At 35.6% G+C, this 16,715-nt stretch overlaps 2 protein-coding genes and 1 long non-coding RNA gene across 3 annotated transcripts; 1 reads left to right on the plus strand and 2 right to left on the minus strand.

Moving 5' to 3' along the window:
* Positions 1–2,212: 2,212 nt before the first annotated feature.
* LOC130740050 (uncharacterized) lies at positions 2,213–4,521 on the minus strand. The gene has a single exon (XM_057592546.1). The coding sequence runs from the start codon at positions 4,282–4,284 to the stop codon at positions 2,464–2,466; it is 1,821 nt and encodes a 606-aa protein (XP_057448529.1). The 5' UTR covers positions 4,285–4,521; the 3' UTR covers positions 2,213–2,463.
* A 2,848-nt stretch (positions 4,522–7,369) lies between these two features.
* LOC130740051 (uncharacterized) lies at positions 7,370–11,099 on the minus strand. The gene is made up of 2 exons (XR_009020038.1): positions 10,900–11,099; positions 7,370–7,655 (listed from the first exon to the last, which is right to left on the minus strand). It is a non-coding gene; the product is annotated as an uncharacterized LOC130740051 (long non-coding RNA).
* A 1,925-nt stretch (positions 11,100–13,024) lies between these two features.
* On the plus strand, positions 13,025–16,658 carry LOC130740052 (protein DETOXIFICATION 29-like). The gene is made up of 8 exons (XM_057592547.1): positions 13,025–13,426; positions 13,505–14,046; positions 14,181–14,267; positions 15,207–15,263; positions 15,407–15,645; positions 15,879–15,997; positions 16,140–16,226; positions 16,329–16,658. Exons 1-8 carry the CDS (start codon positions 13,073–13,075, stop codon positions 16,413–16,415), a joined length of 1,572 nt encoding a protein of 523 aa, XP_057448530.1. The 5' UTR covers positions 13,025–13,072; the 3' UTR covers positions 16,416–16,658.
* Positions 16,659–16,715: the final 57 nt, after the last annotated feature.

The following is a 16,715-nucleotide window of genomic DNA, read 5'->3' on the forward strand; positions in this document are numbered from 1 at the left end:
CACTTGTTGACATTTGTTTCTAACATACATTTATATACGTTTTGTAAGCATGTCTCTATCCGAACCCAGAAGCATGAAAGACGCTAAAACTATCAGAGATATACTACAAGTCATCAATAAATTTGATTTTCATGTTTTTTAATGGATCATGAAATCATATAACATGAGATCGTAACCCTTGGCATAAAAGATCTCTCCTGCAGTCCTGCTCATGAGTCATGTCACTTGACTCACTAAAGAGGGCAATCCTTTAAGGAGCTTCAAGCAAGAGCATAGTTTTTGCTCTCTATGAAGCAATGACACATGTCTTTAAACAAGTGCAACATGCCTATTTCACATGTCTGGCCCTATTTTGTCGTGTCTTGTCAATTTTCTCTTGTTAGTTAGAATTTGTGAGCCGCTAAAATTAACTACTTTTTCTTAAGTCGAGCCATAAAATATGTTTTATTTTAAATTAACGTGAGATATAGCATGAGATGAGTACAGCTTGTTTCAAATATGAGAATATTCCATTCAAAACCTTACTTATCTAGATATTTTGAGATATCTTGAGACAAACGTCCCATAGATTTTAGATCAACATTTGATGTCAATCTCATGCCTTAAAAGCCAAGTATTCGGAAATGAAAAATAAAAATAAAAATATGCGGCATTTGAAGAAGAAAAATTGGAAGGAAGCATTGCCAAATTCAATTGCCTCTCCTCAAATAGTATTCATCTACGGACATCATCTTCTACACGGAAGATGATCGACTTAGAATGTGTTTGTTTTCTTGTTGCCACCACACTAAACGGTTCCTAGTTTTTTCAATTGAGCAATGTTGTTTGAATTGGAAAAATAATCTGTTCACATCCAACCCAATGGATGTGCAAACACATTCTTATGCAGACAAGTTGTTTTGACTACCAAGCTTTACACCACACACACACCAGAAAAAGACAAACAAGGAAGGACAACACAATTTTGCAACGTAACAAAGAGGCTCCTCTCTCAGAACCGGTTAAAAAAAGTAAAAAACCTTGGGAAATGGGAATTCTTTGCCATGTTCATTCGCCCTCTCTGAAGTAACATATCCTGCAACTTCTTACATGTGGGTTATGATCTATCTGGCTTGTACATACAGACAAGTTCCTTCAGTTTGAAGCTTTATACATGATAAAAAGACAACATAACATCACATAATCACTTTGCTAAATGACAAAGAGCACTGTAAACAAGTCACAAACATCCATAACGATTAGCTCAACACTCCTTCTTTGATAGTCACATGCTCTTTCTGGAGGAATACAAGGGTCCACAAGATCAACATCACGTGTTTACGAATCAGGGAAGCAGGAAGAGACCCAATGAAGACAAATATTGTAGACTGTGATGCAACATACCACAATTATATTGAGATGTGGAATGAACTGAAAAAGTGAAAACACATTACCAAGCAGAACATTTTGCAAATGATTCCTTCACAGCTAGTTTTAGATAGGCACAACTAAATTGTAGAGTAAGGCTAGCAACAAATTCTTTCATCACACTATATTATTTCGTGAAATTAGAGTGGAGGTCACTTAATCACTTGGCTTTTACTTCATATTTGGTAGCACACAATCCTTAATTGGTGGGACTCACATAAATTTCACCTAATAATGAAGAATGTGTTGTTAGCATTTTTCAAAATCGTATACCTGTCTCATAATATGATAAATATAGCACATCTCATGAAAACTAACCCGCAGAAAATCCAGGCCTTCTGCAAATTAACACCGTCATATCTGGCCTTCTTCACTCTGTAGAAAGCAAAGATGAGCTATAGCACCATTCTACACAAGGATATAGAAGGTAATGACGGATTCCTGTTTCCATATAAGAAGCATACATAATAACATAATGATGCTTACCCATGATCAACTTCATTGCTCTAACGAGCTACCTTAAAAACCTAGTTACTTTCTGTAGAAATGTTGAAGACTGACGAACAAAACACATCTCAGTTATCAAAATAAAAAAGTTGATGTGTTGATCATTGATCAACTGATCAAGACATGAGTTCAGAGGTAAACTGGTATAGAGACTTCCAATGGCAAAGTCACTATACATTATATGGGGATCAAACCTCATAAAATTATACTTTACTGTAAGAACTTACACTATCAAAATGCAGTGTCGAGAACATATTTGATGAGCAAAATAAGTAAACACAAAGAACACAAATCCAAATGACTAAGAAGAGCTAATAATCCAATATAAATTAATACTGCACAACCACCACCCCATTAACTAGTAACTAGTTTCATGAGGGAAATAAAGAAAAAACTGCCTAAGCTGAAAAACTAATATATTTTCTCAAGTATATGCTTTGTTTCAATGATAAACACCTTATTCCCAGAAGAGTCGACCAGAAGCAACTACCAACAGTATACTGATCAACCCACAAAAATACAGGGTCCAGAAAATAGCTGAATTTGTGCTCAAGGCAAATATGATGATATCCTTTGAGAATTCATTCCTGTATGGTACAAATTGAGGTGGTATATTGTCCTGGACACCAATTCTCTTAGATGCGGCGGAACGGCTGTTCTATCTGCGCCCTCAAGAACCGTCAACACCCTTGCTTGTTCTAAGGACTCACTGTTGCCGGCATGCAGTGCCAAGAAGCAAAGGAGAGTTAGCCCATGATCCAAATGTAACTGGTTAACTTCGTTACTCCTTAGCAGTCTCATCAGTGCAGGAACACCATTGTATTCAACTATTGTCTTGGAATGCTCCACATATAAGAAATTATCTGGAGAAGCAAACTTGGTAAGAGCAACGGCTGCTTCATCTGCTACATCTGTGTCTCTATTACTCAGCTTCATTACTAGAGGTTCAATCATTCGAGTCTCTCTAGCAGGAAATGTCCTAGCTAATGAACCAATGGACTTTATTGCTGGAATTTGCAATGAAGGGCTGTCCACCTCCTTAATTATCCTCAAGAGCTGTTCCACAACAGCTTTGGCAGCAGGGGAGTTAGTCTTAAATGCAGCACGCCGAAGGTCAGCATTGGACTCAGCTGCAGCTGCTATCTCCATTATCGTCATCAAGCAATTAAACTGAAGCTCTCCTTGTTCCTTCTCAATAATCTTAGCCAAACAAAGCATCCCTTTGGTCTCAGTAATCTTCCTACTGTTGGACACACTTCCTCTCGCCAGCATCCACAAAGCCTCAGCACAGCTAATTCTGAGCTGAAGCTTCACCTGAGGATCCTCATTCTCCCTATCTTTCCTATAGTTCCCTCCCCGGCTGTAGGTATACGAAGAACTCGAGTACGAGCTCGTAAACTGCTTACTAACAGACCTATCAGATGACTTCTTTCCCATTTCCTTATTAATCTGAACAAGAGAATGAATACTCTGCTTACCCGATTGCTCATCAATGGCAGTATCAAACGACAACAACGTGACAAGGGGCCTAATCGCGTTCTCCCTCGCGAAATCTTCCTGAGCAACAGGGTCATGCTTGGCCATGGTAGCTACCAAATTGGCAGACAGGGTTTGAACCCTGATAGGAGAATCACCAAGCACCTGCACAACAAGAGGCACACCAACCTCACTCACAATCACTCTAACCCTCTCCAAATCATTGCCTAAACGGCACAAAGTAGTAGCAGCCGCAATCTGAGCCTCAGGGGAAGTGGCTTCCTTGAAAAGCTTCAACAAGGGAGCCACCCCACCTTCCTCAACAATGATCTTCTTGTTCCTATCATTATCTTGTGCAAGAGAAGCAAGTTCATTCGCAGCATCAATTCTATCATTCAATTGACCCATTTGAAGAGAAGCAATGAAAGACCATACCCAAGACATAATAGGGTCGTTGCTCGCAATGGGAGGAAGTGACACCACAATCCCGCCGCCACCGCCGTCGTTGTCCAGGATGCTGAGAAGCCACCGCATGTCACCGACGGAGGCTTCGAGGTGGCCGAGCACCTTCCGGAACTCGGTGGCGCTGACGATGCTCACGACACGGTGGAGTATGCTCCGGCGCCGGCACTTCCGAACGAGCGTCAGAGCGCGCTCCAGATTCTTCGACGTCTCGGCGGCTACTCGCCGAACGGGCCGCTCGTAGAGCGACGGCGAGGCAGCGAGACGGACCAGCGTCCGGAGCATTTGGAGGAGGCGATCCACTTGCTTGGAGACTTCGTTGCACTCGAACTTGTACGCGTCGGCCTCCCCAACCGCCGAGCGAACTCGCTCCGCCACCAGAATCGGGTACGAAAGCTCCTCCTCGAGTTGCTTCTCCTCTGATGACGTCATCTCCGCCGTGTCAGAGAAAGTGATGGTGGAGTGAGGGAAACGGAGCGTGTTGTGCGGAGGCGAGTCAAACGAGTCTACGGTGAGTCACAGGCGATCCGAGTTGGGAAACGGAGCGAGCGTTTTTGTTCCTCTTACTTATGTTTCTGCTGCCAGCCATGTTTGTCCGAAACTCCTCCATATGCTTATTACTACAACATATTCAGGAGTAACCTCTTTCTTTTCTTTTTATCAATTTTGGAATAATATAACAAATAGATATGGTTTTCCAATTGTGTGTGCTTTAAATATTAGATATCAAATTATTCTTTAATTAGAAAAAAATATTTAATGTTAGGGAATCAGACGTAACTGGTAGAATAGTTAATTAGCCCTAACTACGAAAATATTGCTATTTGTGTTTGATAAGTGGTAGAATTCATGACGTGTGTAATAAATTTACACAAAATATTGACTTATATTGTAATTAATAATTAATTAATGTTAAAGAAGATAAAAAAGGAAAAATGAGATTGAATATTATTGTTTTTTTGTAATGAGTATTATTGTTATGGAATACTGTAAAATATTAGGTCAATAACCTAATATTTACTAGGTCATAGGCATTGTGAGAATAAGGATTAAAAATTAAGGTAATTTAACACAATATCAAATATATTTTATATAATAATATGATATCAATTTTATCTAGATTTGTTTCAACTTTTTGTATATATGTATGATTAGAAAACACAATATAGGTACATACTAGGGTTGTACAAAAAGGCTCGGGCCGAAACCGATGCCTTTTTTGTTAAAACGGGCGGACCCGGTCGAGATTCGGGTGTTGCGGGTGATAAAACTGAGTTTCTATTAACCATCCAAAACCCTTCCTAATATTTTTTAGTTCTCTAAAATTCGGGGGTTTTAGGTAATTCGGAACTCCGAAATAAGGGAAGAGCTTAAAAACTCATAGCCATCCTCCCTCCTCTCTTAAAAACTCATAAACAAAGAATCAGGTGTGCATGTTTTTGAGTTTTTAGGGAAGATGATGTAAAGGCTTTAAAAATATGTGGAGTGGAGAAGGGACTGATGGTAAATCATTCCCTTGTGCAAATACTATTCCTCTAAACACCCAATTTGGGAAAGTCCATAAACTACTAAATGAGGGCCTTGGTCAATTTACAAACACACCCTTAGGAAATTGCGATGCAAAGCAATTGAGTTTAATTTCATGTTAAGAGGGATTTGATTTTGTTAATTTATGAAGGAGGAGTGGAGTCAAATTGACTTGTATGTAACGTAACTTCTGCGTTGTATACTTGTCATTTTACCAAGCATTGTCATTGCTCTGTTCATCGCACTTGCTCTTGAGGAGCGTGCATTACAGCACGCACAATATTATTTACTTTTCTTAATTGGTGTATATATTTCTGCCATAGTTAATATTTTGTCCTTAGAGCATATATTAAGTCATTCAATCACTTTTATCAAAATTTTCTTAAACATCGTTTTCACAAATTGAAATGATTAAACCAGTCTAGAGACTTTTCGTTCCATATGTAAAAAAAAAAGGTCTAGAGACTTTTCAAGTAAAATTCACAACCAATATAGTAGTATTAAATTTCACCTAAACTAATTTTTTTTTGTATCTAGTGTAATTTAAAAAGTCAGTTAAATACTAGTTAGTTCGTATTAAATGTGTGATGCTTGTATAGATAGGTTGTGCAACAGAAGCTTTATAGCTACTTTTTTATAATCATTAATAAGTTTGGATTTTAATTTGTAATACGATGTTTGACTGAATATAGCTTTGTAATACAACATTTTAGTAAATATGATTTATTGTAATATGATTTATGTTTGGATACTTTTATTTTAATCTATTTGGATAATTAATTAAAAGCACTTTTAAATGTATGTAATTATTAAAAAGGGTAACAATTAAGTTGAGATGAATATGGGTTTAAGAGTGTATGACAATAGAGGTTATTTATGTCACAACATAGTTCAAACTGAGTTCGATCAACTGAAAAGTGAATTTTGAGTTGAGTTGAGATGAATGTGAGTTTAGAGGTGCAATTATATTAGGTAAATGTGTTTTACTTGCTAAATATGATGACATAATGTTGGATATGAGGCAGATTGAGTTCCGTCCTTCCGATCCAAAAATCAAACATAGCCGTGGAATTGGTTGGAACCTTGAAGCAAAGATAAAATGAGGTAAAAAGGCAAAGCAAAGCTCGATAACACAACACGTAGATGAAGATTGAAGGTTTGATCTCCAATCTCCAAATCCCATAATCATAAAAATCTAATTTTGCTTAACTATGGTCTTTGGCCAAGAGAAGAAAATTGGACACATGTTGATTACTGACTGTTCAAACATAGTAACAAGATGTTACGTACTCTAACTTGGAAATCACATTGCAAACAATTAGCATGGCGTCTTTTCAATGGTCATATCAAATTAGCTTCTTCCTAGCAAGTACTAGTCATATTAAAGTGAGTCAATGTCAAGCCCCTTAATCCACGTTCATCAAATACAAGTCATTCTTCTTTCCATGTCGTATTCTCTTTCTTTCCTTTCATTTAATTTACTCCACATCCCTATCAATATTTTTATACGTGTGACACGTATGTTACAACTTGTTTACAATTAAGTGAATTAACCATGAATACCTCAAAAAAATGATGCATTTAGGGGCACCAATACATGAAATTGCAACAATTGTGTCCAAGAAGTGTGTAGAAATTGCAAAAGAAAGATCATGGCATCATGTGCTTAAAAATATAGGGAGAAAAAAATAAACATGGAAACGGTCGACAAGCTGATACACATGTCCTTTTGCAAAATGGACAAGAATGTTAAGAGGCACAAACTCAGCACAACGGGTGGCTCAAATTACTCATAAGGTAGACAGCACACAATACATTATTGGCAGATTGTTCACCCTCCTATAACACGAGTGCTTCTGATTCATTTGACTTGATGTTTTATTTTTGTTTAATTGAATAAAAAATTATTTTTGTTTCTAGTTCTATTCTTAACAATTCACTACCAATACAGAAATAAAAAGCAATAATAAAGAAAATAGATTAACTAATATTGAAAAAATAAGGATCTAATATTAATTAGTTTACGTGTCACAATCTTAAACACTAAAATGATTTGGATGGAATATAACACAGCAAATCGATAAAGAAAATTGGAATAAATTGAGCTATCTCTTTCACTATAAGCTCCAACCCTCATAATACAAATTAGAGCATCTATTTAAAACCTGCCAATTTATTAAGAATGTCAGTCAGCAGCCACTGGAAATAAAGACAAAGCCAAATCCACATGAGAACACCTACTTCGCCGCCTTATGTTGAACCACGAATTTTTTCCCCTGAAACATTTTCAATTAAATATGATAAGATATGATTCAGTGATGCATAGATTAAACAATTTATTGAAGTTTTTACAACTGCGATGGTTGAGTCCATATCATTTATCTATAAGATAATGTTTATGACGGCTAACTAACATCACAACATTATTAAACTAACTCAGCTCTCAGCTTCAGAGGTCATAAAATCAATTTATTATGCTATTAAAACAAATTTAAAATAATCTAAATCTCAATTAACCTTATGATAATAAGCATATCAGATCAATTTAGAGAAACCCCCAAAATATAACTTCATGCATCACCTAAATAGCTACTCTTGAATACCCATCAAGAAGCACTCTGGATTAGTCTAACTAACGAGCAGTGATATTTAACTAAATTTATGCACTCACTAATTTGATAATAAACATAACCAAAGTCTACTTTTGGTTCATTCCAAAAGCTTCAATCAGCACCTTCTGCTTAGGCTTAGGCATCCCATTCTCCTCATCATCCAAATCACTTGCGGAATGGGGAACATTAACAGTTAGGCAGCCATTGAAAACCCATGTAGCTAGACTAAATGCATTCCAATATTATTAAGCTGATGTTGAGTAAAATCAATTATAATACGTAGACATCAAATAGTACAGACACCAGAGATACACCTAAATTTTCTCTCTATCTCTCTTTTCATATCACATCACATCCATTATTTCTCTCTATTCTATTCCTTTCTCACTCGGGGGTACCATAAACATAACAGGCCCCAGTCTTCCAATTGAGGAGTGTGTTGCTCCAAATACATAACTGGAACATCTTACCAGATCAGATAACATATACAAAGAATGAATAGGCATAAAAAGGACAAACAAAGTATATTCATCAGTCATTAATGTGAATGTCTTAAGTCAACCATCTTAGTTACTTATGATGAGTTCCACTAAATGTTCAAGTGTGAAATGGACAAGTGTCCTGAACATGTGGAAATTAAATATAAAGCAGACAAAATTCTTCTTATCCAAACTTGTTGCATGTAGGAGCTCCTTAGCCCTCATCTTCAGCATGCATCTATTTTGTTCTTTCCAGTATGAAGCAATCTTTTTCAAGGACAAATCATTGTCATCCATCAGTAATATCTCTGCAGTGCTCATGCCTAATCTGATTGGCTTTGTTTTGGCATACTTGAATCTTGCTCCAAAAGTGATGTTTTTACGCTTCCTCTTCTTCCTCAGGAATTTTCTCTTCCTTTTCATCTTCTCTTTCTTTCCATGTTATCATCATCACTAGTATTCTCAATCTTTTCTTCCAATGCTTTTTCTCTAGCAGCTAAAAGTGCACCATCTGATCCATATGAATCCCATCCTTTAGGAAGCCCCAGTAGTTCATTTTCCATTTCAAAATTTGGCTTAAGCAAGCAGATACATCCTTGTATGATATGGCAATGAGGCAATCCCATGCATCTTGTAAGTTAAATTCCACCAAGTTGGGCAGTTTAAAGTCAACTTTCTAGTGCAAGGAAGTCCTAATTGCTTAGTTGTCTCCTCAAAATTTTCCTTTGTTTTTAGGTGTAGAATTCTAATATACTAGACTATACTGAATCTTTTCCACTACATCTTTTGCAACTTCTAACTCATCTTGTACTATTAATTATTAAATTTAGGATGTGTGCACAACAACACAGATGAAGTAAATACTCATCCCTCAGCAAAGTTCACAACTGTATCAATCATAGCATTATTTGTGCTAGAATTATCTAAAGTGAGGGTGGATTTTTTGTGTCAATATTCTCATCCATAGAGCATTCAACATGAGCAACAAAGTATATGCAATGTTTTATGAATTGGAACATTGCCACAAAACTATCCACTATCACTCTAGATAATTGTAACACAAATGATGTTATGATTGATAAAAATTAAGGATAAGCTGTAGTTAAGAACTTTAATATGGGATGAGTCTTTACGTCATATGCTTGTGCACACGTCCTAAATTCAACAGTGAAAGATGGGTTAGAAGTTATAAAAGACAGGGTAAAAAATTCAGGATAGGGTAGAATATTGGAATGTTATACCTAAAAGAAATAAAAAGTATAAGAAGACAACTAAAAAATTGTGAGTTCCTTGCACTAGAAAGTTGATTTTTGACGGTCCAACTAGATGGAATTTAACATACAAGACGCTTGAGCTTTCCATATCACACAATGATGTATTTACTTGGTTAAGGCAACGTGAGTCTCTACACTTGTTTGCAAAACAATTTCACAATGGCAATTTGCAACTCATGATTGCGGGTGCTTGAAATTGTTTAATATCATAACTGAGATGATTTATGGTTCTAAATATCAAGCTGGCAAGATATAATTTCCTCAGATTAGTGAGATTAAGTTGACAATTTATCATATTGAGTGTGATGATGGATGGGTGGGTCAATGATAGTATCATTTTGAGTGTGCCAGGTAGTTGGCACAAACTATCTCATCTTGGTAAAATGTTTATTTCTTACAGTTTTGTGGTAATTTGTTTTTTAAATATAATTATAAAAAAAATCTTCCTCACTGATCCATCCACTTTCCAAGCATGACCCAACACCCTATACTCATATTCTTCCTGAAACCTATACTCATATTCTTCCTGTCTCATAATATCAACCTCATCGTCTAAAATCCCTTGCAAATCACCCTCTCCAACATTCGAGTTCTCCCCTTTCTAGTCAATCCACATTTTTTCCTATGAAATAGCTTCTTAGAAACCAATTAAAGTCCAAAAAAGAAATTTAAGCTCAAAGTGAGGAGGTGCAGAGACTTAAAAATTAAAGGCTGAATTGTAATAAAATATGAAATTGTATGTATATAGTTATGCAAGTGTTAAAATATATTCTTTTTTTATATTTCAAAAATATTATCACTTGCATCTTATTTGCAAACAGGTAAAACTTCAACCTAGGAAATAGTTAACAGACAGATTAACATTTCATCATAATAGTGAAATTGAGAAAGGTGCTACTCCATCCAAAATACAAGGAGTATTGGAGGAACACAGCAGGCAGGAGCCAGAAGCATATGGTAATCAATGAAGACAAGCCATATCAGATAAGAACAATATCACAAGGCAGCAAAGCAAAATCTAAAAAACAGAGAGTGACATTGGAATCTTGCATCAGTTGCATGTTACCAGGATACACAAACAATAATGGAATGTAATGCAAAACAAAAAAAAAAAAAACGCAACAATCTCGGAGTTCAGCTTAATCAGTCTCTTACCTCACACGACAACGACGGAAATCGGCGCCGGCGAGCTGGGTTGAAGCTGAACATGATATCAACTCGAACGGCGACGGGAGCGGACGAGTGAACGGCGTGGGAGAGGCCGAGAGGGCAACCTATGTTTTTGTTTGTTGGCATGGTAGGCTTTTTTTGGTGGGTAAAGTTGGCATGGTGGGCTGAGATTAGCCTTTTATAATTTTTTTTTAGAGGTGCTCTAGTTCTAGGATGAGACAACTGCCGAACTTAAAAAGCACTTACATTTACTTCACCGCAAAGGGTCTAGCGGAGGTTCAAACTTGTGACCTTCGAGTTAATTAAATTCATATACTTTTAAAATTGGAAGTTAATTTCTAGGATATATTATGAATTTGAAAGTAAGACATTTTGAAAATTCTTTTTAAAAAATTAGAAAATTAGTTGAAGTTTAAACAAACAATAATGTGTATTGTAGGATGTGAGATTATAGTTTTTTTAAAGTAAAACTACGTACTATTTAGAGCAGACTTTTTTTTTTTTTTTTTGCTAAGTTGCTCTTTCTTTTTTTTGTCATGTTTGGCTTGAAGAGTACCTCCGGGTTTGGAGAGTATTCTTGCTAATGATGTAGCTCTATTTCTGCTTAATAATATGAGCATCTTTATTAAAAAAAATATATACTATTTAGAATTAATTATGTCCAAAAGATCTTCTTCAATTAAACGAGTAGGACAGTAGGAGACTAGGAGTATCCTCAATCCAGGTATAACTAGGAAATTTAAATGCTAATTTCACCAATAAACCAGTCACCAGTGCTATTACAAAAACAATAAAGTAAAAGTATCAAACAAGATAATAAAACATGGAAAATTTCTTGTACACCGCATGTATCTTTCATTATAGATAACCTTGTTTGATTTGAGAACATCCATATCACAATGAAATCAATCCTCCGGCGATAAGTCTTTTTCATTCATAAAAATCATACACAAAATTTTAATTAATTAAAAAGGATCATACATATATATATCATATTAATCAACCATCCATTGGTAAAGCACATTGTAAATTCAATAAATATTAGCGAACCAATTCCACCCTCGAGGTTGGCTCACCAAGTAGGACATAACAAAACTCCATTTTTTGTCTATTTTTTTAAAGTGTCCATGATTATTTCAATGGTAGGCCTTAATTGACTTATTTTTTCTCATTGGCACAACATTTATGACTTACAAGAACTCCGTATCTATTTTTTATGAAAAGAAGTTTGGATCAGTTCGTTCTAATCACAATTACGGATCAGGACATTTATCAACAATTATAAGTCCTTTATATAAATACTTATAAATCATTCTTTAATACAACCCACACATCAATATCGAGAGTTGAATACCCAACTTTCTCAAGAAAAATGATTTATATTTTCTTTTTTACCCATTCTGATTTTTAACTCATTAGTATAATTAATTTAAATTATATAAGACTTGCTTATAAAAATATTATGTAAGACTTGTTAATTTAAATGAGTCTCACTCCAATAAGTCTTTTTTTTTTTGAAATGTCATATTTTAAATTTAATGAAACTCACATAAATTTAATTTAAACATTGTATTAAAATGAATGTGTTTTGTCTTATGTCTCAAAAAAGAATGTATTTCGAAACAATATTACTAATAACCTTGATTTTAAAGAAAACTATTTTTTTACACTATAATTCAATCCCACACCCTACGTGAGAATGAGAACTAGAAATTCAGAAATTGACAAACCAAACATGCCGTTTTAAACAAAAAGAAGACAATTGCGTGATAAATAAATCCCTCACTCATTTTTTCTTGCCTTTTTGTGTCTGGCTGTATGCAGTCCAGAGTACAAATCAATAGGCCCCAACCAATACCTACCTCGTCACGTTATTGGCATTAATAGCTACCAAATTTCTTAATTTGATGATTATCTTATCATATCCAATAATGTTATCTTCACAACTCTCTTTGATGTAGAGAGAGGTGGAATGAAGAGAGAGATATGAAGAAAATAAAAAGTAAGAGAGATAAAATATTAAATGTGATAGATGATAAAAGGAGAGAAATAAAAATAAAAAGAGGTGGAAATAAAGTGTTTCAAAAATGAGGTATGTATATATCATTATGAAGTGAATCTAGCTGTGCCATAGTAGTACTCTCCCCGGACCATATTCATGGAGGACTTCAACATCAACTCCACGCAGCCACTTCTGACAACCATACCAATACAACATGAATCCAATGATCAAAATCAAATCCTCCTTCCCACCACCACCGCCACCGGAGCAATTTTCACCACCAAGACCCCTGACATCCCTCTCATCACCAGCCCTGGAGAATTCTCCACGCAGTTCATCACCGAATCCAAGAAGCTCTTCTACCTCGCCCTCCCCGCCATCTTCTCCTTCGTCTCCAAGTACTCCCTTGGCGCCTTCACTCAAATCTTCGCTGGCCACCTCGGCACCATCGAACTCGCCGCCGTCTCCGTCGAAAACTCCATCGTCGCCGGCTTCTCCTTCGGCATCATGGTAACTAATATCTAACTGAAAATCCTCCATCATGAGTTATGAATTTCAAATGATTTGAGTTTATGATATTTTGAGCAGTTGGGAATGGGAAGCGCGCTTGAAACGCTTTGTGGACAAGCGGTGGGAGCAGGGAAGATTGACATGCTTGGTGTATACATGCAAAGATCATGGGTGATACTCATGGGCATGGCTTTCCCTCTGTGCTTGTTATACATCTTCGCGGGCCCTATACTAAAATCGATAGGGCAAACCGCGGAGATTTCTGAGGCTGCAGGAACATTCGCCATCTGGATGATCCCGCAGTTGTTTGCTTACGCGATCAATTTCCCGACGGCGAAGTTTCTGCAGGCTCAGAGCAAGGTGATTGTGATTGCTGTAATATCGGGTATAGCCATGGTACTGCACCCGGTGTTCTGCTGGCTGCTGATGGTGAAGCTCCAGTGGGGGTTGGTGGGTGCGGCGGTGGTGCTGAACGGGACGTGGTGGTTCATTGTGGTGGCGCAGTTGGTGTACATTTTTAGTGGGAGGTGTGGGCCAGCGTGGAGTGGGTTTTCTTGGGGAGCGTTTCAGAATCTGTGGGGATTTTTCCGCCTCTCTCTTGCTTCAGCTGTGATGCTCTGGTAAGTCGCATGATCCGGATCGAAATCATGTGCAATTTTATTATAAGTTTAATAAAATAGTATTAACCTAAGTTAACAAATTAATCATAAATTTATATTTTGTCTCATGTAATGTTTATCTTGTATGTGAGCAGCTTGGAAACATGGTACTTTATGGTGCTGATTTTGTTTGCTGGATATCTCAAGAATGCAGAAGTGTCGGTAGATGCCTTCTCTATCTGGTATGTAAAAACGAAGATAGTGTGAATGTGTGATATAATGCTTCTAATTAAGTTCTAAGTTCTAACGATTAGTATAAATTAATAGAAATGATTTATTTATTCAAGTGTCAAAAGTCTCAGTAACTATATGTATTTTAGTGCAACTTTAATAGAAATGATTTATTTATTCAGCCAATAACATTAAACTATTCCACATGTTTGTCGCTAGTATTTATTAATATTGAGGGGTGTCAATGTCACCCTACTTATAGAACCAAAAATTGGGTGTGTAAAATCAGTTGTTTATTTATAGTTTTTTTTTAATAATAATTTGCTTTAGTACAACTTTTATATATATATTCACACTCATCTTATCTTATTTTACTGCTTTCTTCTCTTCTCATTACACCACTCGTTATATTTTCATTTATCTCATTTTCCTCCTTAAACTCTCTCTAAAGATGAAGATGAAGGTAACATTAGTGTCAACAAAACATTTTTTATTTTATTATTGTCTTAATTTGACTGAAATTGAGTTGAAAAATATATATAACTTCATACTACATCGAAATTTTTACACTAAATTTACTTTTAGGATATCACATAAATCTATATTAAATTTACTTTTAGGATAATTTTTTTGTATGTTACTCTATTTCAACCTTAATTTACCAACAAGTTCCCTTAATATTTTTCAAATGCTCATTAATTAAGTAGTCTAGGAGGAAGTGGAACACTTTTTGCACACCTGTTTTTACTATTTATACACTCATTTATTTTGAACTTATCTTATAATATAAATAAAATTACACAAAAAGTTTTGAGCTTATAATTTCTACATATTTGTCGAATAATATTATAAATAAGCGTTCATATTAATAAACACTTAATTAAGTTATTTGCACAATTACACAAATGCACCCAAAGAGCCTGACTGTATTTTTATTTTGTAATCTGCAGCATGAATATATTGGGCTGGACCATCATGGTGTCCTTCGGGATGAACGTGGCTGTAAGGTTTGCTTCTTCACAGCACAAAGTACTTAATTCAAATTTAAACATATCTATTAAGATTATGATATCACATAAACGAAAAATTATAATGTAATCAATAAGAAATAGGTGGTTAATTTTTCCAAATGTTCAATGAAATTTGACAGTGTGAGAGTGTCGAATGAACTAGGGGCATTTCACCCAAGAACAGCAAGATTTTCTCTGGTGGTTGCAGTGGTTACTTCGATTTTGATCGGACTCTTACTCGCTCTTGTTTTGATCATATTGCGTGACGCCTATCCTTCTCTGTTTTCAAATGACACAGAAGTAAAAGACCTAGTCAAGGATCTCACACCTTTGTTGGCCTTTTGTGTTGTCATTAATAATGTTCAACCTGTTCTTTCAGGTAATAGACATAGATTCATTCTCTTCTCAACACAAATTCTTTAATTTCAGTTTGTTTAGTTATCTTGACTAGAGATATAGTCAAATAAGTGGCTATGAATGGTAAATCAATCCATATATGGACAAACGCAAATGTTTATTCATACAAATTTCACCTTCCAAATGTTTATTCTAATACAACTAATTGTCTTGTTAATGCAATAATGCATGTATGGTATTTTATTTTTTGAGCAGGGGTAGCTATTGGGGCAGGATGGCAGGCTGTTGTTGCCTATGTGAACATTGCATGCTACTATCTTTTTGGAATTCCAGTGGGTCTTGTATTGGGTTACAAGGTTAACTTGGGAGTCAAGGTAAGTCATTGTCCTTCGTTACATTTGATTTAGAATTAATGAGGAAGCACATGTCGATATATATTTTTGTTTTTCAAGGATTATTATGATATTTTATAATATTTTTTTAATGAAGAGGACCTCCACTATTTTTAAATTTCAGGGAATCTGGTGTGGAATGATGGCCGGGACAATACTGCAGACATTTGTTCTTTTCGTGATGGTTTACAAAACTAACTGGAACAAAGAGGTAAGATATTATTCAACATCCTTTAACTACATAGACAAGTTCAATTCAATGTTGCTTTTGAGTTTTGAGCAGTGTGATGACTCAATGTTGACATAATCACAGGCTTCCCTTGCTGAAGATAGGATAAAGAGTTGGGGTGGACACCAAGAAGCGACTGTCAGCAGCATAGAAAATGCAGAAGAAACATGAAATTACACTAGAAGAATTTGGGCCATATGATAAGCAAACTTCATATTCTTGGTGAATTTTTGTCGATTAAATTTGATTTAGAACTAGCAAGTATGTCCGCATTTCACAAGCTAGCATTTTAAAATATGAACCAGCTATTGAACAATCCATTGATGAGTTTCAAAATCCCTTCTTCAAATGTGACATGATCCCGACATCTTGATCATTGATTATAGTGCTACACCCATATTATTTATCGATTCATATTCAACTGTTAACAATAAGTTTGTCACTCACTCTATCTAATAAGTCAAATATGTA

The sequence above is a fragment of the Lotus japonicus genome, chromosome 2 (genome assembly GCF_012489685.1).
Source record: "Lotus japonicus ecotype B-129 chromosome 2, LjGifu_v1.2".
In the NCBI taxonomy this organism is placed as follows: domain Eukaryota; kingdom Viridiplantae; phylum Streptophyta; class Magnoliopsida; order Fabales; family Fabaceae; genus Lotus; species Lotus japonicus.

Excerpts from the sequence above, each read along its gene's own strand:
- LOC130740052 (XM_057592547.1), top strand. The coding sequence starts at position 13,073 with ATGGAGGACTTCAACATCAACTCCACGCAGCCACTTCTGACAACCATA. Across the intron at positions 15,264-15,406 it reads GGGATGAACGTGGCTGTAAG|TGTGAGAGTGTCGAATGAAC; the intron begins GTTTGCTTCTTC and ends GAAATTTGACAG. Across the intron at positions 16,227-16,328 it reads AAACTAACTGGAACAAAGAG|GCTTCCCTTGCTGAAGATAG; the intron begins GTAAGATATTAT and ends ACATAATCACAG.
- LOC130740050 (XM_057592546.1), bottom strand. The coding sequence starts at position 4,284 with ATGACGTCATCAGAGGAGAAGCAACTCGAGGAGGAGCTTTCGTACCCG.